The following is a 23,378-nucleotide window of genomic DNA, read 5'->3' on the forward strand; positions in this document are numbered from 1 at the left end:
GATTTCTCATACATGAATGGCCATAAGCACACATACAGATTGAGCAACACATGTTCATATGATTCATGCACAATGAAGTGTTTATCCATTTGCCGTGAATGTTTTAAGGAGACTCAAGCACTTCAGCATAGTTCTTCAGAAAGCAGCATGTGTCCTTAATGAGCCACAATATTATCTTCTTGACTTTCAGCTAACGTTTGATCTAACGCTAATGGGCTAAACATAACAGAAAAAAAAATATGGAAACATCATTAAAAACAGCATTTTTATTGTATTGTATAATTTTGCCCTTGGCTTTGAAATTTGACACGCAACAGTCTTATCTGCTTACATTTAAGCTCCAAAATAACCATTATAGGAAGGCACTGTAAAGTTATACATTCATCTGAACCACACAAATGAAGGTAAAATGATTCTCATTTAGAGCTTGTTGATGAATCCCTGAGCCTTGAGCTGAATCTTGGGCCAACTGAAAGCTTCCTTCCTTTACATTAATGGCTCATTTAGGATTGTGCTATTTAAATCGACACGAGCTGTTCCCAAATCAGTCACCAAGTGAAGAAAGTGCCTTGTTTTCTAAAAAGGTTCTGAAGCCCCACCCTGGAGCGCGGAGGAAGAAAAGAATGAAGAGTTGAATGTGACGCAGAGCATGCTGGGACCTGAAGGGTTTCCTGAAGGGTCTGCCAGACAGTTTCCCCAGCACAAGGAAGTAAAGCCGTCAAGCTGCCAGGCAACATCCTCATCACACATTTAAAGATCAGGTATGTCTAAGGAACCGCTTCACACAGAACGCGTTGGAATAGAGTGCAACAGTCGGGCTCCGGAAGGAAACATGAAGCATCCCATTGGTTTTCTCCATAGGGGGATCGATTTTGAAAGATGACTTATAAACCATTAAAGGCTACGAGGTGCCATCAAAAAAAAATCTCCACCAATCAGAGAATCTCGACAAGTAAATTGCGCCAAAAGAACACTTTTGCACCTGCCCACTCCCATGAAGAACTGCGAATGACATGATAGTGTCAATCTTCCTTATACGCTCTCAAACTACTTAAATATTAGTACATATATGCATATTTTTCAGTACATCCAAAATGTTGTTTCTATAGACACAATCAATATCTTTATATCAGAAGTGTTATGTTTATCTAAAGTTTTTACATCATTCGCAATGCTTCATGGGATTGTAGTTCTTTCCCTCATTAAAGTCGTTAATTGCGCTTTGTCTTGTCCTGATTTTTAAAAACTTTTAAAAACTCTGAAAGTTTGTAATGTTGTGATACACCTTGTTGCTAATTGGTTTGGTTCGTGGCTTATTACTTTTTAATGAATACTTTTTTTCAAATCCATATGGGAAAAATCCATCATAAAAAAATGGGCGGGTCTGGTGCACTCTATTGTTTCTGCTGTTACAGCGTCTTCACACTCAAGCGCCGTGTTTTAAAGATAGGAAGTTCAACTTTTAAAAGCACGACCCTGCATTCTTTCAAATTCAGCTGTGGCTCGCGTTTTTAAAAGCAAGAACGCATTCTGTGTGAATGGCTCATTCAATATCATAGATAATGTCACTATTTATACAAAAGGCTTATCCTCAAGGACACCCCAATCACAGAACAAATGCCTTGGGCTTAAAAAAAATATAACAAGTGCTTTATATATATATATATTCTCAGATTGTGTTTTGTAAATAATAAAAGAAAAAAAATAACCTTCATTAACCAATATTCTCCAAGTCTCCAAACACTAAAAATGAACTAAAACCCCTTTTCACTGAAATATATTTAAGTGTTTACTTCCTGTATTTTATGTATTCCTGAGATACCATGAGATGGTATCAAACTGTTTAGTGGTCTTATGAATTCCCACCCCCAAAAAAACACTCTCTCCACAGTAAAACCAAGAATTTGCTTACAAGCGAAAATAAAAACATTTATGAAAAAAGTAGGGATCTCAATACAGTGTAAAACTTGATATTTTTCTTGATCTTGTATTTCTCTAATTTCACAGATTAAGGCTGTTTCTTGGTCGCCGTTCACTGAAAACCTGTTACTCCAAACATTCAGTAACATTCCCACCATTTCTATGCATTCCTGTGTGTAATTCAATTAAAATACCTCTATCCTCTGTATTTTCAGAGGAGTATACAGGGCTTCTTGGCAGCCACGGGCTGAGGACTGAGGAAGGCACGCACTGCGTCTGCAAACACGTCCTTGATGCCGTCCTGGCTGAGTGCTGAGCACTCCAGGTACTTGGCGGCGTGGATTTGGCGAGCCAGAGCCTGACCCTGCTGGTGCGTGATGGGCGCCTGGTTCTGCTCCTTTAGCTTCTTCAGCACATCCGGGTCATTGCGAAGATCGCTCTTGGTCCCCACCAGCAGGATGGGTGTGCTGGGACAGTGGTGCGTCACCTCTGGATGCCACTTGTGCTTGACGTTCTCGTAGGACGGGGGGCTGGAGATGGAGAAGCAGATGATGAAGACGTTGGTCTGAGGGTAGGACAGCGTGCGGAGGCGGTCATACTCCTCCTGGCCCGCTGTGTCCCACAGATTGAGGCTGACGGTGCGGCCGTCCACTCCGACTTGGGAGCTGTAGTTGTCGAACACGGTGGGAATGTACTCTTTGGGGAACGCGCCAGTCGTGTACGAGATGAGCAGGCAGGTTTTCCCCACTGCTCCATCCCCCACCACCACACACTTGATGCTCTGCATGATAAAAAAGTGACCACTCGACTTCAGCAGTCTGCAGAGAAAGAGACAACACTCTCTGTTAGAGCAAAACATGACAACGCTCTTTAGACGGCCAGAGTTGGTAGGACAGGTGATCAGATTAATAAAGGAATGGATGGATAGATGGCTTGGATGTGCACAGTGCACGATCTCAGCGCATTAGTATAGAACGGTGATTAAACTGACTTTGAAATACCTGTGCATTAAATGGTTTTAATGCGCACTTTCCAGCCAATCAGAATCGAGTAGTCAGACAGACCATTGTATAACATTGTTTAATGCAATCTTCTGCAATTTCAATCTTCTCCTTTTCATACTGTATATTATGCATATAATGTCGTCATGCATAACCTGTTCACACCAACACAAAAATTTGCCCCAGAGAAAGGAAGTGAAACAACACCAAATAAAAGAGTATGATACTATTATAGTTCCCTTTCAATATCGGTCTCTCAACATTGCGTTATCGATGGCGCTATGGGGAAACAAATGTCCAATGGCTTTCTCTTTCACACAAGACTGACACGTCTATCTTCGTTTTTTCAGTCGAGTCATCGCTGAAAAGTGGATTTTAGGGCTACAAAGATCCCCTTGTATTTTCTGTTTTAATTTTAATTTTAGTTAAAGTCTTATTAATTCTGTTGTGTTTTTGTAATTATTCATCTTTAGTTATTCTAGTACATCAAATTAAACTAAATGAAAATTAGAAATGTTGCTTTGGCAACTAATTGAAATCAAATAAGTTTATTTCAGGTCACTTTTACTTATAATTTATTAAGGCGAAATGTTATAATATAAATTTTAATATGAATTTTTTTTAATTTTCATAATTCAATTTTAAAATAAAATATCAGTGCACCCCTAGATCTTTGATGGGTGAACATACACATTTCAAAAAGTGAGGATGTATGAATGGATCGGTGGAAAAAAAATATTTACACATGCAAAGAGAGGGACAAAGGAAAAAGGTTACGAGAACATCTAATTGTTTCTTCATGCAAATTCACAGCATGTTGAGGTCATTTGGGCCTTTATGAAACAATGTTTTGAATATATAGTCGGCCTCCTCCAGTTCCTTCTACTTCCCCTTGCAGTTCTATCGATAAGCAGTGTATATATTATAACACAAATGAATTTCCACTTGTAAATTCGTGTCATGGAAATATGACAAATTTGGGTCATGACTCAAATGGCTTTCTGAAGGAAACATGACACGTAAAGTGAAATTCTACACAACATGTACATGCTGGAAAAATAGAAGTGATTAGGTTTCAGTTTATGCTGAAGACATTTGATGTGAGAAAGGGGACTGATTCAATACATATTTATAGTTATTCATCATTTGGGAAATTCTGTGCAAGGGCAACATGCTGTTTTTGTGGAAAAAGGAGCTGGAAAGTAGATTTACTGATGAGTTTTGCACATTACACTGGAGGTCAGTGTGAATTACTGTCTGCAAAGCACTTTCAACAGCTGTTTTCATGTTATTTTATGTTATTAATCAACATTTTTGTTACATGATAAGCTGTTTCCTCAATAGTTTGATCATGACATAGGCTAGGCCATCTTGCTTGGAGCAAATGTGAGAACGATTCGTGTTCTCGCACATCAACAAGAAACTGAGAGCTGTGGAGTTACGACCAAGAACTCTCAGTTCTCTCTTTCTTTCTCACTTATTCCAAGAGTCTGGCAGATGTTTGACCCCAGGAGAAAGGAGTGAGACGGACTCTGCCCAATCTCCAGAGACGCTCAGAGAGAGAAATACTCCGAGCCCTGCCCTTCTCTGCAAGGCGTTAGCCAATGTGGTTTAGCGAACCAAGAGCTCAAAGAAACAGCAGTGACAGCTCAGTCTGGGTGGAGTCTGTCCTGTCACTTACAACACAGCATTGTCATATCACAATACCCATGTTTAGCAGAAGAAGTGCTCAGTGATATAGAAAATGGAGTAAATCAAGTGCGACCGAATCCCATTGACATTTTTTACTGTCCTTGTAGTTTTACTACGCTGAGCTATTTGCGGTACTGCTCAAGTCATTGATGTTTACGTTGAAGTGTAGCTGACTAAATGTAATATTTTAAGATTCAACCATTGGAAAATCCCATCGTGGTTGACCACTAATCTGAATATTGTCTATGGTGATTAAGGCCCTTGTTCAAGTATCGTGTGTGAGTTTATCACACTTTATCAACGAAACCTGAATTACGCAAATCATGTGTAAGCCAGCAGAGAAACAGACGATCCTAATGGCTACTAGTTTAGCAAAAGGAGAACTTGCACTAGATTGCAAAGTATGCAGAAGGGAATCAAAACTAGAAGTGGTCAGCTACATTTATCCATCCTTCACACACTGTGCTGAATGTAGAATTAAGAATCGTTCATCATAAGCCGCAGTTCAGTTGAAACTGAAAGTGTTAGTGTGAGATGGGCTGTAAGTCCTCTATTTGCACACCTAAATATGTGAAAATAAGAAAAAATAAATGACCATGGGAACTGTTACCACAACTTATGACACAGCAAGTCACCGTCTTTCCAGTGACTCACCACAGGAAAGTGTGCCCCTTGTGTCATTCAAGATATTCAGCTGTTTTGTAATGGTACTTTCACATTAAGAAGTCAACAATAACGGCCTACGATTGCATGTAGCGGATGAGTGTGGAAGATCCTCTCACAGATGGGCTGTTATCTTTACAAGCTAGAAAACTAGACTGTGGTTGGTTAGTAAAATATGCTAAATATGACTTCTCTAATAGAAGCTGTTATATGGTTCTGAAAAAGATAAATATCCCAACTTCTGCATGGCTCTGTTGGATTGCTTAAAATGAGGATGTTTCTCAGTTCCTCATTCCCTCTGGAAAACCCAACTGCCTTTTTTTCTCTCAAATTTGCATAATTTCCCATTCATTCTCTATATTATGTTTCAAAATGCACAATCAAATTTTCACACAAGTCTTTCAGGAAAAGTATCTATTATGTACACTAAAAACAGTTGTTATAACAACTTTGTTTCCATCCATTTAATTTATCACAGTAATTAGTCATTTCTACTCAGTTTTATGTGTTTTCAGAGTTTCAACCTTGTTTTATACAGCCTGGTTTCAACTCACCATTTATTTAATTCAAAATGGCCAAAAGAGCCATGAAATGAACTCATCACTGCAGGTTATCTTTGGCATCATCATTAGCCTATGAATTAACTATAACCTCGAGTTTTAATATTAATGAGCGCTTTTAATTGATATGTATTCATATACAACGGTACTCTATGGGAGTGGCCCCTATTCCTGCTCTCTGATTTAAAACACTGAAGCCACTGCTTAATCATCGAGCCGCGGTCGAAAGCGAGAACAGGATATTTGGTAAAATATCACACGGTCGGGATTATAAATCTCTGCGTAATTTCTCTTTAACAAATTAAGTCAGAAATGAAACACATAAAGATGTTGTCTAACAAGCTATACGCTATGTATCACAGGACTATACATGACTATTAAATAAATATGTCTTACCAAACATATCAGATGCTTTGAGGACCGTAATCCCGCTGCTGTGGAAGTTAGTAGCTGAGGTCTGTAGGACGTGAGTTGTGTTCACCCCTTAGAGAGGAAGTTAATGGCTTAACGGCATATTTGAGGAAGTTTACCGAAGTAAATGTGGCTATGACAGTGTTTAAGAGGGCGTAACAGTCTGTCTACACTGTGACTGACTGCACGGGCGCGCGCTCCCACTTTAAATCAAGCAGTTCGTTCGCGTGCACTGTCAACTCCGTTGATAACTGCGTCGTTAGTAGAAAATATGCATCACAGGGAAATCCTGTATCATCACAACCTCAAAGTCATGTTGAAACTACCTGACCTAAGGAGGAGCCGCCCGTGAGAATATCGACTTGAATCATACACAGTCGTGGGTGTTATGCAAAAATTATTGTTAGGCTACTATGGAATAGTTTACCCAAAATGAACATTTCTGTTTTAATTTGTTTTATTATTTTATTTATTTTAATAAATTAAGTCGTTACAAACAAAAATAAGTTTTAAATACTATGGAGACTGTAACGCAACACTCTTAAAAATAAAGGTTCTTTATTGGCACCCACACTCTCAGAAAAAAGGTACAAAAGCTGCCACTGGGACAGTAGGCTACCCTTCAAAAGGGTTCTAATATGTAGGCTACCATTTACTATTTAGGTCCTAATATGTACACGTTTGGTACCAATATGTACACGTTTGGTACCAATATGTACCTTTGAGGGACTTAAATGCACTCTTTAGGTACAAAGTACCTTTTGAAAAGGTACCGCCACAGTGACTGCTTTTGTACCTTTTTTTCTGAGAGTGGCATGGTTCCATGAACAACCTTTAACGTCAATGGAACCTTTTCATTCCACAAAAGGTTCTCTTTAGTGGAAAAAGGTTCTTTAGATTTAAAAAAAAAATGTTGTTGTTTTTTCACAGAGAGAAAAAAAGGGTTATTTTAAGAACAGTTCACTGTAAGGTTCTCAGGGAAAATATAGTATCTTCTTTAGTATCAAACAACCTTATGGAACCTTTATTTTTAACAGCGAAGTTCCAAAAATAACATAAAGCATTGTAAACCAAACAATCTAACTTTCATTTGCCTTTGTGTATATATTTTGGAACATGGACTTTATCATTTTATGGAAAAGGAATTGAATTGTAGGCTATGAAAAATGTCTTATTTTGTGCTACACACACACACACACACACACACACACACACACACACACACACACACACACACACACAAGCTAGTACAGGTTGGAAGACATGAGGATGAGTAAATTACAGAATTTTAGTTACAGTGATATCCTTTAATAGCCTATAACAAATAGGCTACTATGGAATCTCATTCAGTCAGAAGGCTTTCAGAATTTTTGTAGATAGATAGATAGATAGATAGATAGATAGATAGATAGATAGATAGATAGATAGATAGATAGATAGATTGGTAAACAGACTGGGAGTGGTTTCTTCATTCTTAGCTGCATGGTTGAGTATCACACCACTAGATGGCTGTGTCTTTCTGCTTTTTGAGACCAAACCTCATAACCTGACAATTTATATCCCAAGAAACTATTTGCTCTACCATTAGACATCCTCCAAAAGCAACACCAAACGGTTTCCTTACACCGAGGGGGATTTGGATAACTCAGAAAATAGGACTTTGAAACAATCTAATGAACCTCGAAATTTGATTTATATTTCCGGGACATACTTTTGTGTCATATATTTGGAGGACAATTCTTTCTTCATTTTGGACGTTTTGTTCGAAGCGCGTATTGGAGTGATGGACAAATATTTTTGACAATATTTCACATTATTGAGGTCATGTTATTGTGCAGTCTATGAGGCGAAGATGTGGAAAATGAATGTCTAACATCGTTGAAGTGTTGTTTAAACTTATTGGACCATTAAAACGACGACATTTTCTCGTCTGAGTTAAAACAACATCCTACAAATATCGGTTACCTTATGGATTTCAGTCAGACCAAACGAAACTTTTACATCTGATTTGTCACAAGCGACTCCTGCAGTTTCCAACCTTCGGCTTTTGACAGGTAATCTGACATTTTTAAAACAATAACACGATGAGTTTGAGTAGTTTGCATGTGCATTTGCAACATGAAGACAACTTTGAAATAGCGTGTGTGTTACTTTTGCTTATTTCGTATGCCATCTGATATGAGTCAATCGACAAAATACACAAAGGCAGAACTTGATCGTATCTTTCACAAGGAGGCACATTTGCCGCTATTTTTTATAGTAAGATGAATTTGAGGAGCCTTTGTCAAAAGCTATCTAGATATATAAAAAATAACGTGACATGCCACGCTTCACTATAACTGAAGCCTGCAGCTTCCATGTACAGTAGCTCCAACTATAATAGCCATATGGCAACGTTAACATTTAAACAAACAAGTTTTTATGATTATGTTACTTGTAGGCTACTCATTTAAAAAAAAATTACTGTTACAATCCAGCAGTCACTAGGCTATTATCTTTTTTCAGTTTCACTAGCTACTTTTCATTAGACGACTAGTGACAAGACTTTAATTATTCTCTATTGAAAGTATGTAGCCTATTACAATTATTGGTTATTCCACTTCCAGTTTACTGGTATTAGTATGTAGCCTATTCCTTAGTTACTTGTAAATATTCAAATAGGTACTATTATCAAATCTATAATACCATTTTATTAGTGTGTATTTGTTACTATTGTCATTACATCTGACAACTATAAGAAATGTAAATATTGCAATAAGAATGTTTGGTAACACTTTATTTTACAGCATACTTGTTACACACATTGCATGCTGTTACTATAGTAATTAATTACTATAAATTGTGCATAATTACATGCAACTAACCCTAAACCATGACCTGACCCTGACCCCCCCAACCCTATAGTAAGTAGGCTATAGTTAATTATTATTACTTAGTACTTAAATCAATACTAGTACTTTACTAGTAATAACTGGGACATGCATACAAATTATTTTCAATCACTCCTTCATTGAATTAACTCAAATTTTTTATTTCAAGTTAAACCAACAATAATTGTTTACAGTGTACCAGTAAACTTGGAATAGGTAACCAGCAAAAATTTGAAATACATACTAATTGGAAGTGATTAGTTGATATCTGAAACACATAAAAATGACAAATACCAGATTCTATAGAATAGTTAGGCATACATGTCACTTAAGGGATAGTAATTAGTAGATAAAGAGTAATGTTTGTGACTAATTGAGTCACTATTTGAATAAGAACTGTCTGGAACTTAATACTTACTAGTGAAAAAAACAAACAAACTAGCTATTAAAATAAATACTAGTAACCTAAAAAAGATGTGAAAGGAATTTTTTTTTAAACCGACTTGCTGTAATACCCAACATGAATTTTTATGTCAGAATATTTCATAATGTATTCCTGAACGGTAGATTAGTACTGTTCTTTTAAATGCTCTCTCTCTCTCTCTCTGTTTAAAGTTTAGCATGGATCTATTGAGATTTGCCAGACACTGTATGTACATTGCATGGCTTGGTTTCTTATGGAGGAGTGCAGCAGATCAGCACAGCCTGACAGACCACCTGCAGTCTGCCAATGGATTATCCGGTAGGAAATCATCATTCAGTTGAATCACTCAGCGTTATTTCCCATGTTTTATGTGTCCGTATAGTGTGCATTTTACGTGTTACATAATACCAATGGAACATAGTGTTTGTTGTAGAGGGAGATGTCCCACTCTGAGAAAATGGTGCATGATATACACTGTTCTTATGTGTGTGTGCTGCTAGATTAGATAAAGTGCTTCCCTTGTTTAATCAGGGCCTCATTGGAGATGATGTAAAACCTATCTTTCACAATCCAAATGCTGCACTTACATTTGTTGACCAAGAACTGAAAGAATTGACATGACCGAAATATGTGTCGGGATAAAGGCTTAGTTTAGCAAATGCACAGAGCGACATAAAGGCCTCCCATGAGGCAAGACTGCTGGTGTATGACAACCTCACAAGTTTTGGTGTCCATCAAAGTCTCCTCTTGTGCTTTGACACTAATGTTCAGTTTCCACTTAACAGACTGAAGCTCATCCTGTGATGCACCTTCACCATGGTTATAATCCACTCAAAACTTAATAAAATGCAGACCTGGTGAAAAGATTAGAAAAAGGAACACTCTTGTATATTCAACAGTATTCTTTGGAAATGATGTTATCATCATGAGACTTATGACGGTGACACTTTCATTAATAAATTCTTCCAAACTCCAACTCAATCTAACCTGATCGCTCAGAAAAGATGAATAAACCCTAAACATCCTCTGGCTTTTTAAAAATCTGTATTCTGGTGCGCAGTGACCTTTGGGGGGAGTTTTTAATAGTCAGTTAGGCTAGTTGAGTAAAGTGAGTTTTATCAGGGTATTGACTTTGGGAATCTTCTAGTCTGTTCCTGATTTATAACAGATACTTCACAGGGGTTACCAAAGAACTGGAGAGTTGCTGAGGTTATCTGTTACTATTTCTGTTATTCTAGTTATTAGTTTACCGTGAGTCACTTGGATAAATGCCGTAATCAGGCTGAGGTCATCCATCCATTCTCCCGGGCCCTCTGCTTGACTGGGGTTAATTCAAAATGGTCATTTCTACATATACCTGGTGAAACTCTTTGTATGCATCTGGAAAAGGCTCTGAATTGTACATATTTGGTCCAGGGCTTTGTTGACTTTATCCAACCGGTTTACAGATGGACTTTGCATCTCAGTGCCTGGCGGAATGCATTCCCCAAAACATTTCTCCTTTTATAGAAAATGGTGGGAATAATTCGATTTTCAGTAATCAAAGATCTCCCTTTGAGGTTGAGAACTGTGAAGTGGACCACTATGGAGATTGTTTTATTGGAATGCAAAATGAAACTTGATATTCCAGGTTTAATACAAGTTATGCTCAATCCACCATGTTTATGCATAATGTTGATTACCATAAAAAGTATTTTGACTCAACTCTTCTTTTCTTAAATTTTTTTTAAATTACAATGAGGCACACACAATGGAAGGGAATGGGGACAATTTTTTGGAGGATTTGAAAGCATAATTAGCTATGTTTCCATCACCCTGTTTTTTTTACTTGTGCGAAAAAGAGTTACTGTGAATAATGGAAGATGGAAATGCATTTGCCGAACAAATTCTGATGTAGCGAAGATTAAACCCACGTGACTAATCGGCTGTTTCCGCTGATGGTGTTTTATTTACTGTTGGTTACTATTCAATTCAATTCAATTCAAATTTATTTGTATAGCGCTTTTCACAATACATATTGTTTCAAAGCAGCTTTACAGAAAGTGCATTTCAGAAATGTACATAGAAAAATAAAGTTAGTTAATCATGTATTAATTTAGGGCATAACATCGCTGGCGTTGAGTCGTCTCTTCACAGGCGTCGAGTCGTCTCTTCACAGGCTAGGTTACCAATACCACTGTCAACAACTTTATGGAAACGCACCTAATTCGCATTTGTTTGGTTTGAAAATATTCGCTTATCATTTTTATAAAAGCACCTACAAAATAAATGTTGAGCTGTAAAGCTGTTTAAATCATTTTTACAGCAATTTCAGGGTTTATGTGTTATGCTGACATGGACAAAATTGGATATAACTTTACACAGAAAAGATATAAGCAATTTTTCATACAAAAATTATACCAGGGATGCACCGAAATTTCAGCTGCCGAAAATCAAGCATAGTGTCAGTTCTGGCATCTCACGTTAGTCAAGCTAATCCACGTCTACCTATAGGAATGCGACGCCTATCATTGTATACATATAAGCTCCTTCAGTGTTATAAACAGCTATCGCGTTTCTCATTCCCTCCTCCATCCCCAGCTCCTCTTCTCGTCCAGTCAGGATTTGGCATTCTAATTTCTCATGAATCAGAATAAATTCTCGAATTATGTTGTACTTTAAAATCTTGAATTAATGAAATCTGCATACATTCATGTTTGTTCAGTTCTGTTTACCCTAACGGGGGTTATTGCTGCTCTCCCTGCTCTTATCCATGCTAGGCTGCATGGATGCGCAGGGAGTTCTTGCCCAGAAGGGAACCATACCGCCAATCCAAACTGTATGCTAATTGTCAATCGTATTTGACGATAGTGGTCCTGACAGAAATGGCATTTTCGGTTTTTGGCCGAAAGAGAAAAACTTCATAAAATATAACGCTCCCCTCATGTACTGCTCATGCTCATCGGAAAAGCAAAGTCTGCTCAAATAATGCACCGACATGAAATTTCAATGTTGTAGTATCTACTTGTTTCGGTTTGCAATATTTTTATATTGGTGCATCCCTAATTTTAACACACCTATTGTCTACGTTTTGCGGCTATACTATTGAAACAATCACATTTATTTATTGGCCTCATTCATTTTCACTGTAGAGCCATTTTTTTTATCAATTAATTTTGTTGTAATCAACACTATGCCACAAGGTCTGTCGATTTATCTTAAATGGTATTGAATGCAAAATATTCCTTTAAATAGAAAAATCAACATTAACTACAACATTTTTAGCATTAACATTGGAAAGTTAATATCGTTTATTCCACTGCTATGTATAAGCATCCCAAACTCTAGTGTACATTGTGTAAATAACCCATTTGATCCTGACCTGTATATGACTTCATGCAGCTGGATGGTCCTGAAGGGTCTTTTTACAACAGCTTTATAAATCCTCAAGGCTCTGCAAACACTGACGGTCCTCTCAGATCTTTTTAAAGGTCCGCTGAAGCAGACCAAACATCACCTCGTTTCATTTTTTTCCCCCTCCTCTCCTGATCCTAGGCCTCTCCGTTTGTCTCATTCTCCTACCAAGACATGCTCTAGCTAGAGATAAAAGAAACGGCGGAAATTGTTTGTCTTAAGACTTTCATTGTTTCTGTGGGATTTTATCAAATACTAACAGCAGCTTGCTTAAATATATCTGTTTAAGGGAAAGTTCTCCCAAATATTGAACTTCTGTCATTATTTACTGTTCCAAACCCTCGACTTTCATTATAAATTGATAAACATCAAAGTAAGCGGGGGAAGTGTGTTTTTTGTCATTGCAAGTATAGGTTTTTTTTAACTAGAATTTTGACTCTATTGGCTTTCCATAGTTGAAGGCACATTGTACACTGATGTTTACTGTCATTGACTGAGCGGTTGTGTTTGTTTAGAAGTTAGGTTGTTATAGTGTTTGCTACGGTGGCCGAGAGAGCTCAACTGAAGAAAACACATGCAAATAGAAGAACACCCGCAAATTAAGAAAACCTCTTCATCAGTTTCACAACACAACCAAATAAGAAAACGCTCTGCAAATAACACAGACCACAACGGAAATGTTTCCAGGGGACCCCAATAAGTGACGAACACGGCTGGGACGTGCTTATTGCTCGTGAGCATCATAGACATAATAAATACTTGTATTTATTATGTAATAAATACAAGTATTTTGATGGCTCTGCCGTCTGCCGTCCGGGCAGACGGCAGAGCCAGACTTTGGAGTGAGCACGGCACTTGTGTGCCATTATGTAGCCGTTTGGAACGCACTTGATGAAGGCAGCAACGAACGACAACGTCATTTCCTCGTTATTTTCACCTGGGAGGTTCCCATGACAACGCATCACGGTTTCCATCAGCTGAATAGCTGTTCTTATGACAGAAATATCTTATTAATGGTTGCAAACAAAAACTTTTTTTTTTAAATATGCGTCACACTCATCTGTGTGAATGTCTCAACTTTAAAACTTTGGACACTGCATTACCTAACATTTCTTATGAAACTTTTCTTTATGAAAATTTAAACATAACATGACAAAATTTGTACAATGTAACTGATGTATAGATTAATATCTTTCCTTCATGTTCTTTTTCTCTATCTTATTTATTTATTTTAGTTTTCAGTTCATTGTTATTTTCTCATTTGTATTCTGATGACATTGAACATATTGTTAATACATTTTGTATATTGTATACAAAGTTGTATGTCATAAACATGTCATCTCTGTTCGTAAAAAAAAAAAAAAAAATCTACGTATATTACGTATAAAAGTAGACTTTTGAGCTGTAAGCACGTCCCAGCCGGGTTCGTCACTTATTGGGGTCCCCTTGAAACATGTTGTGAACTTTTTTGTGTGAAACTTATTTGGTTGTGTTGGCTATTTGGAGCAAACGTGTGTTGTGAAACTGATGAAGATGTTTTCTTAATTTGCGGGTGTTTTTTCTATTCGCATGTGTTTTCTTCAGTTGCAACGCGTTGAGCTCTCTTGGCCACCGTAGTTTGCCTCTTAGACAAGAATAGTTTCTGGATTTGCTCAAATTTGCGAGGTTCATGACAACACGGTGTAATAAAAAGGTTTAGCAACATGTGCAAATAGCCAGGCTTGTGTCTTAAAGTTGGCCCAAATTAAGCTACAGGAAATTCTTCAGACGTTCACCTTTTGTGTTCCACAGAAGAGTTTGGTGATGACAGAAATGAGCACAGAACCTCATCTGTATCTGGCTACGTCAGACAAACATTAATGCAGACACAACTATACTTGTATAGTACATCTCTTGTGATAAGAAATTAGCTTCAACACATTGAGATTTTAAATCTTCACGAAAGCAGTAGTGATTATGCTAACTGATAGTAAACACTAACAAACAAAGATTATATCTTAAGTAAATCGGGTGGAGGTAATGCATCCAAGGAATTGAGGGATAATTATGTGAGGAAATTCCTAAGATCCTCTTGTTTTTCTCATGTCAGATGCCTTTTTCTCAGTTTAATCAATCGCTAAATCTGCCCGTCGTGCATATTAAATTAGTCAATCTTTTTATGTGCACTTAACTTTACTTGTACCAGGTTGAGTCATAACCGCTTGATCCGGGTCTGATTAGCTCAGTTTAGTTAGCAAGTTTATGTTGTCAGTGTTTTTAAATGGTTCTCTTAAAGTCATGATGTGTCTAAATTATGCAGAAAGTGTGTGCAAATACACAGTTGTGTGATGACAAGTGTTTTTTGAAGAGTCGCGGTTGTGGCATGTTTGTTTAGTGGTTTTGCACAGAAACTTTTTGCAGGCTGTGAAATGGGGACAAAAATAGCAGTGTAGATCTTATGACATTAAACATTTATTTGTATTAAAACAGATCTGACTGCCCGGAAGAACACAGCCCACTCATGGACTCGCTAGTAACATGAGAGTTTTAATTACATCCATCCTTAGTAGTGCAATGGCTGATGACCCTGGATTTAAAAAAAAAAAAACTTGGTATCTAATCACAGTGACGACAGTGACGATTTGATGTTAATACCTGCTCCATAATGAAGTCTTTAAATTCTGTGAGACGTCCAGCACGTCCAATTCCACCCACTGCCATATTACAGCAATATCAACAATACCTCAGCAGCTGTCCTGTGTCTCTATCTAAAAATAGTTTAAAAGTCACTCTATGGCTTATACGTGGCTGTGTTTGCGTCACCCTCAGATTGAACTCTCCTGTGACAATGGGCTTAAACATTGGGCCCTTACAAAGGCACCGCTGTTGGCCCTGTTTTTACAATACGTCACTGTTAAGGGATCAATTCCTCAGCCTTGCTTAATTTCCATACTCTAAAGACTAGTACATTTAGCATTTTTGCTGTGAAATAACAGTGGCCGTTTACCATGTGAGAGTGGATGATGCATGAATATCACCGAAGGGATTGAATCTCAAAGTCATTTTCATCGGAAGGTCATTTGTGTTTGAATAGGCCTTTTGTTGTCTCAGGCATTATGTGCTCTTGAGCAAGGCTTTTAACTTGCCTTTTTGTGTAATTATAATAGATCAAAGGATTTAACTTATTTTTTTGAAATTGTAAGCACTTAAAATGAGCAAGTTTACCCAGAATGCATTGCAGTGAGATGGTGTGTATTAGCTGTGTTCCAAAATACAGTGAGTGAACTGCCTGCAAATGATTTCAGTAGCATTTGTCCTTAAAACTGTTTTCGTAGCTAACATTTTGATACTTTATGTAAGGAATATTTGACGACGAGCCCTGAATTGTTTGAAAAATAATGCACACCTGAGGTGGTAATGCTTTCCATATATAAAAAAACAAAACTATGAAAATAATTGGTTGTTTTTATCCTATTGTTTAGAATATTTATTTGCTTGGTCAGTGTCGCTGTGGGTTTTGGGTCTTTTGCTGTTGTCAGCTGTAAGGACATTTGAAATAACTTAAAATCATTTGGCGAAGTGATATCTGATATGGAACTGTAATGCGGTCAAGGCCGGCCTGGAACTACTTTAGCCGTGCATTTCCCTGAAAATAATTGAACACCTTAGAATGTTCATCAACCAATCAGATTCAAGCATTCATCTGCTTTGTAGTATAATAGAGTGCAACGGTCAGGTTACGGAAAATAAAAAATCCCATTCATTATTTCAACTTAATTTTTTAAATAATCGCATTGAACAGACGAATTCTAGGTGAAAAACTACATTACTCTAGCCTGACGTCGTCATACTCAGATTCTAGTCAGAATGTGAGTCTGATACTGCTCCATTGAGCTGTGATTATGGGGCGTGTTTCAACCAAACCAGGAAAAAAAATGCCTCTGCACTCAATTGGATAGACCTACAACCAATCAGAGCAACGGAGTAAGTGACATATGTTTTTCATTCATGTTTCCGACCGACAAATGCCTTGATCTCGGTCGATATCTTCTATAACAGACGCGATGGCGGAATCTACTCATGATGTTTCATAAACAAAGTTCAGGAGAAGCACGTTCAAATAATCAATCCAATCAACTTGTCATCAAACTATTACCATGTCTCTACCCTATCAGTATGAGAGGAAGCTTATATTCATTCTCTCTGTCAACTCACCTAACATTCCTTGACAGTTTTTCAGCATCCCTCCACTCACTCTCGGCTTGTTCTTCCACAGCCTGGAATACGGGGGGAGTACTTTGGGTTCGGGCCGAATACTGAGCCCGGAGCCTCTCCTCGGACAGCACGCCAAATATGCATTTATTCTATCTGACTTATTTGTAAGTGTGAAGTCTCCAGCAGCAGTCATCTTTGTTGTAAACGAATTCAACCCAAGCGCTCTTTGGTGATGTGGATGATTACGTTACTGTTGATCATCTGTCCATCATCGTATAAAGCCCACCCTGACAATTTGATTGGTCCGAACAGTTTTTGTTCGGGCATAATAGCTCCTCAACGGATCAAGTCCAGACCGAACTTCCCGACCTAAATATTTTGTGGGCGGGGCTAAGTTCGGCTGGCATCCAGGCTAACATTACTCATTAGATTCAAAGAAAATGCAACAAATAAAAATCACTAATCAGAGAGTTGAAACAAGCAAATCATGTCAGAAGAACTCTTTATCACCCGCCCACTCCCATGAAGCACTGCGAATGATGTAATGGAGTCGAGGGCCTTTCCCAATATCCATACTTGCGGTCTGTAGACTTGATGACTTGTCTTCAAACATACATGACGCATTTCCTGTATTTGGCCCAAGTGTTCAAACCGACAAACAATTTTAAGAGAGCTTTATTTACTAATTTTTTACAAATTTTCAAAGCTTTCCACTTTCAAATAAACTTCTAAATACATGTTCAGTAGTTCCTAAGATGCATTTCTTAATTGTGGTAGGCCTACTTCTAATTAAGGGATAAAAAAGCATTTGCAATGTTTCACAAAATGCAATAATAAAATGTGCAACACTTTACATTTTACTACCAAATTATGTCATATTCTAATTCATTTAACTGACACTGGCAAGTTTTCCTGAACATTATGCGATTTCAGGGCATGCAAGTTCCTGAACATTATGAATGATGGGTTACTCTTAACCTCAAATACCACTGTGTGTGGATTTAGAGTGTTACTCGCATTGAGATTTGCCATTTTCCAGACCTGGGACAGGCTTGCACACTTGAGTTATGTTTAGTTTCATTGTGGTTTTTTGTTCATGTGTTTTGGTTTCCTGCATATCCTTTCGGTTTAGCTTTCTCCGTTAGTGTCCTCGGTTTCCCATGAGATAATGATCTAATTAGTTGGCTTGTTATCTCTGTGTAGAAGTACTCCCTGTTTTGTTCAGTTCTTTGTCTGTGATCAGTAGTATTATGTGTGAAAAGAGTTCATGTTTCTCCTGAGATTCTCCTATGTATTTATGTTGTTGGATTAAAGATGATTTAGACTGAATTCTGATGTACTTCATGTTGGCTTACTACCACACGTTACACTTAAATATTAGTATACAATACATATTAATATTTTGCAATAAACGTAAAAACTAAGCTGTTTCTATATACAATCAACATCTTTAAAATGTAAATCAATAGTTTTATGTCATTCACAATTCTTCATGAGATTGCAGTTCTTTCCTTCTTTAAAGCCATTTAGTACACAATAATGCCTTTGTTCTTTTTGCTTCGAATGAAAGTTTGCAGTGTGATTCCCCTTTAAGCTGGTTGGTGTGGTTATAGCTTATAACTCTTTAATGAAGACTTTAAAAAAAAAAAATCCTATAGGAAAAATACTTCCGGAACCAAGGACACTGAAAAAAAATGGACGAGCACTGTTGCGCTCTATAAGCATGAAAGTACACATATATTGAGTAAAATAATACATTACATGGATACGTGGCTAGATGCCTTTGTAGGCAGCCTGTTTTGTAACAGCGAAGTTGTGGAGTTTAAGTGGAGTTTCTGTCTCATATATTGTTTTCTCTCCTCAGAACTGTGTGGTATTGATGAGCAACTTTGCAAGGACGAAAACTCTCTGCTAAGTTTTGAGGCCATCCGCAGCATTCATAAAGACATGGACGATGATGCAGACGGCAGCGTGGATGTGACAGAAACCGATGGGGTGAGGGCTGCAGCATTCATGTGTGGTTTTGTGGTCTGCTGTGTTGAGAGATTGATGTTGCACGGTGTCCAATGTACAGACAAGTGCTTAGTTTGCTTGCTTGAAAGGACACAGTCGCTTTTGGCTTGTTCATTGGACACGTAGATTTCTGTCAAGCTGCTTTGAGATATGTATTTTGAAAAAGTGCTTTACAAATAAACATAAACTTGACTTGACAGTAAAATAGAACAGTGCACTGAAGTACAACACACGGCATACGGTATACAGCTGTACTGGTACAAGTCTGAGTGTGTTGCAGAGCTTTTGCAGAGATGAGGAGCGCACGTTACACATTATAGAGTTTTTTTCATCTGTCATAGCATTCAACTGTAACATTTTATGATAAAATACACTGAGGTGGAGATATATATATATGTGAAATATGTCTCTTTTGCGAGATTATCCTTTTTTAATTATTAATTTTCACATAATTTGTAGAGATAAAATAAAAACTAATATACAACAACAAAAGTTTCTACCAAAATATTAAGCAGCACAACTGTTTTCAATATGAAATGTTTCTTGAGCAGCAAATCATCATATTAGAATGATTTCTGAAGGATATTTCACAATATTAGAGGGCTGCCAACTCTCACGCATTGAGCGTGAGACTCACGCAATTGACACTTTTCACACGCTATCACACCACACATCCATTTTCTCACGCACAGAAATCGCGAAGCAAAGACACGGAGACCGACAGACTAGCCAGAGCAGGTTACTTATGATATAAAAAAATATCAGCTCTCAGATTCTGTCAATTTTATTACGAAATTCAAACACTAAATACCGTTTTGGCGCTTGTAAGTGTGACGTGACAGATCCCTTGCGGCACGTGAACGATCATCTCTACTAGCTAGGTAAATAAACACGAATGAACAACGTTGAAAGATAAAGTAAGTTACAACTTACCGAAATGTATTTTCCTCATACATAAAATCGATCAATCAGTGTTTTTCAACCGCGGAAAGGGTCAACTGAACAGCTGGAGAACAAATATGTCACATAACATTTACCTCAGGAAATCCATTTAATGACCATAATATAGGCTAGCACTTAACGTTAGTTAAAGTTAAGCTAGAAAAAGGAGCTATAGAGAGTATTTTGCTAAATATGTGTAGGCTACTATTTCATATTTATTATATTTGTACTTATATCATTAAATAAGGTTGTTATTATAATAAAAAAACGCATTATATTTAATTTGAGTTATTTTTAATCTTAAATAATACTAGATAGGGCTCTCTATATGTTTACAGCATTAGGTCAGATTTTTTTTTCTTGAGAAAAATGTACGCCTGTCTTGTGTAGGCCTGATTGAGTCAATATTGAATCAAATCACAAGATCTGAACTTTATTGTGAAATTTGTGCCAAGCTATAATAAAAAAAAACATAGCTTACCAGAAATTGTACCATGTAAACATTGTAACATGTTGTCACTAAACCTAATACAATTCTGTTTAGTTACTAAAATGTTTTGACAATCTCAATACACTTATTGTAATGCAAGACTTTTTTTAACATCCCCAATCCAATACCCCCCCCCTTCCCCCCCCCCCCATAATTCTCACTCCAAGCTAACCTCCAAAGTTTGCAGCCCTTAGCTACAGCTTTTAATGTAACATTTTAAAGGTAGCTGTGTGTGTGTGTGTGTGTGTGTGTGTGTGTGTGCTTTTTGACCTACATTATGGAGTCCTTTTATTGTGGTGTGTATTCAAGTTTCAGGCCACACCTCCTACATTATGCCGATGTCCTCATAATTCAAATCACTAAATAAACATACTTTATGTTTAGGAGTAGGTTTAGGGACTTGAAAATGTCATCAACTCAGTATAAAAACCATAGTGCCTTTGATGCATGTTCGTAATAAGCCGACAACGCGTGTGGTCATGTAAACGCATTAAACCGTTAACCTTTATTGCCATAAGGTCAAACGGCTTAAGAATAATCAACACGGCAAGATTTTTGCCAATTAACAAAATTTCGCCCGGCGTATGTAAACAAGCTGCGTTCTGTCAGCTTATTGAAGTGCGAGTGTGTGATATGTGACAGGAAAGCGTCCTTGTACGGCAGATTTAAGGGCGTCCAGCCACAGAGAGTGTTTTGCAGTCGAGGTGAGAAATATATATGGCAAACTCAAACGTTTTTTTTATCCTTTTTTTTATCCTAGAAATATAAAAAATGTGTTCTAATCTCGTGCAGCCAAAGGACAAGTGGTGCAGTTGTAGAAACTTCAAATATGAGAGGAGAAAAAGTCTGTACAAGTTTCCCACTGACATTTTGAAATACTCTGGGGGTTTTAATGCTTTATTTAACATCACAACTCGCATAATAAATAGAATACTCTAAAACATGGATGCTTACTTTTTGACGTCACCACCAGGGAATAATCTGTTTTTATTTTTTATATACAGTCTTGTAAACATGGTTTACTTGCACTGCCAGGTTATTGATATGTATGTAAACCAGTAAATAAGGTTATTTCAATAAACTGATTTTTGGTAGTTAGCGCATGTACTGTAAATGTGCTCAATGATAGGTGTACCATATTTGATAGGTGTATGTATATTTAGCAAACCGGCAACTGCCAGTGATTTAAAGTAGCCTGGCTAACGTCAGACCTCGTCTCATTGAGACGTGGTCTGGGAACCACATGTTTATTTTTGTATTTGAGGCGTGGTTTACGAATGCCCAGAGCCGTTTATTGGGCGCTGCGAATGTCTTATCAAATGCGCCTGTACGTAGCTCATAGCCAATCGTTTCAATTATACCAGATGACGTATGTAGAGCGACAGAAATTCGACGAGGAAGAAGACGAAATAAACTTGCGTTCTAAACTACTTTGAACACTATCTAAGGCTGCATCGAAAGGTAACTTCGCGTCTGATGCCATGTTGGATCCATAGATATAAACAAACTGCTTCGGTGTGTCGCATAAACGTCGTCATCGTCTTGCTGCTCCCTCTCCGTTCTGTGATTGGTTCCTTTTTTGAGGGGAAAATCTGGTCCATGGTGTCCAGGCTGCCTAGCAGCGTGAATAAAATCGCGCTGCGCGCAAGGCAGCATGGGGGAACCCAGGCTAGATTTAAAGCAAATGATCATTGAAAAAAAATCGATTGGACTGACCAAATTTAGACGAGTCAATGTGTTATTGCTGTCACAATGTTTTAGATAAACACTTTACAATATGTTTTTCATACACTATTATAAGTCATGCAACCTGATTATCAAAGATACAAACAAAAAAGAAAATTCTAAATCCACTTCTGGATCTGCTTTGAGTGGACATGACATTTCTGCATGTATTCAGAAGTGATTATTAACCATGATTATAGTTTACGAACATAGGCTATAAAAAAACCCACTGTATTCTCTTTGAATCACACAAAGCAATTCCTTTTTCATGTGAATGCCACATCTGAGCACTGAGTAAACAGCATTACTGCTGACCAACCGCAGCCATAGGCAGTCCAAGGCCATAGACAGTCCTGTGAGTGTAACCTTTACTACAGTCTGAGTTATTGTGAGGCGACTGAACCAGTGATAACAGCATTTACATACTTTAGGTTGTCTGATGCTCTACAGTAAGACTACTGGATCATAAAAAAAACCCAAGACAAGTATTACAATTTGGATATGCCAAATAAACTGTTTACTGTGGCTTTACATCTAACCTCTTGCCAAATGTTGGATTATGCTGTAAAAAGAAACATAATCAAGTCCAGAACAGATTGTGAATGTAATTGGAAAACCACTGTTTAATTTTAGATTACATTTTCAGGGTGCTGGATTTTCGTTTCATTTTATCCTCTCCTTTATCTTAATTTCAGCCTATAGTTAAGCTAGCATATTTATTTTTACAATCCTAACTATGCATGTTTATATGATTATATACCTGCTGCATTTGAGCCTATCAGAAAATGATATCATGAGAACCACTGTACCTGATGCTAAAATCCAGTCTTTGTTTCCTTAAACAGTTTCTAAGGGAAGACTTGAAGTACCAAGATCCTAAGGGAAAACACAACAGCTTCCATAGAGCAGATCTGCTGATCACAGTGGAAGACATGTGGAACACCTGGAAGGCCTCTGAAGGTTTTCACAGATTCTTTTAATTTGATATAAATTATACGACACTGAGAAAGCAGTCAACCATCTTAGAGCAAATTCAAAGTCATTCCTGTTAGCCACATCATAAACTATATTTAAACTACT

The 23,378-nt window shown here is 37.4% G+C and overlaps 2 protein-coding genes across 3 annotated transcripts in view; one reads left to right on the forward strand and one right to left on the reverse strand.

The window, feature by feature from the left end:
* Positions 1–253: 253 nt before the first annotated feature.
* Positions 254–6,390, reverse strand: rhogb (ras homolog family member Gb). The gene is made up of 2 exons (XM_084388227.1): positions 6,233–6,390; positions 254–2,738 (listed from the first exon to the last, which is right to left on the reverse strand). Exon 2 carries the CDS (start codon positions 2,705–2,707, stop codon positions 2,132–2,134), a length of 576 nt encoding a protein of 191 aa, XP_084244353.1. The 5' UTR covers positions 2,708–2,738; positions 6,233–6,390; the 3' UTR covers positions 254–2,131.
* Positions 6,391–7,781: 1,391 nt separating this feature from the next.
* The window catches only part of stim1b (stromal interaction molecule 1b), a 39,715-nt gene continuing 24,118 nt past the window's right edge, over positions 7,782–23,378 (forward strand). Inside the window, exons 1-4 of one of the 2 annotated variants that reach the window (XM_084387883.1) lie at positions 7,782–8,301; positions 9,733–9,859; positions 18,993–19,123; positions 23,144–23,258. In XM_084387883.1, the coding sequence (XP_084244009.1) occupies positions 9,739–9,859; positions 18,993–19,123; positions 23,144–23,258 (367 nt within the window). In that variant the 5' untranslated portion in view covers positions 7,782–8,301; positions 9,733–9,738. The remainder of the gene's footprint in view (positions 8,302–9,732; positions 9,860–18,992; positions 19,124–23,143; positions 23,259–23,378) is intronic. The other variant, XM_084387884.1, reaches the window with a different exon arrangement.

Source organism: Rutilus rutilus (genome assembly GCF_951802725.1).
Source record: "Rutilus rutilus genome assembly, chromosome: 18".
Classification (NCBI taxonomy): domain Eukaryota; kingdom Metazoa; phylum Chordata; class Actinopteri; order Cypriniformes; family Leuciscidae; genus Rutilus; species Rutilus rutilus.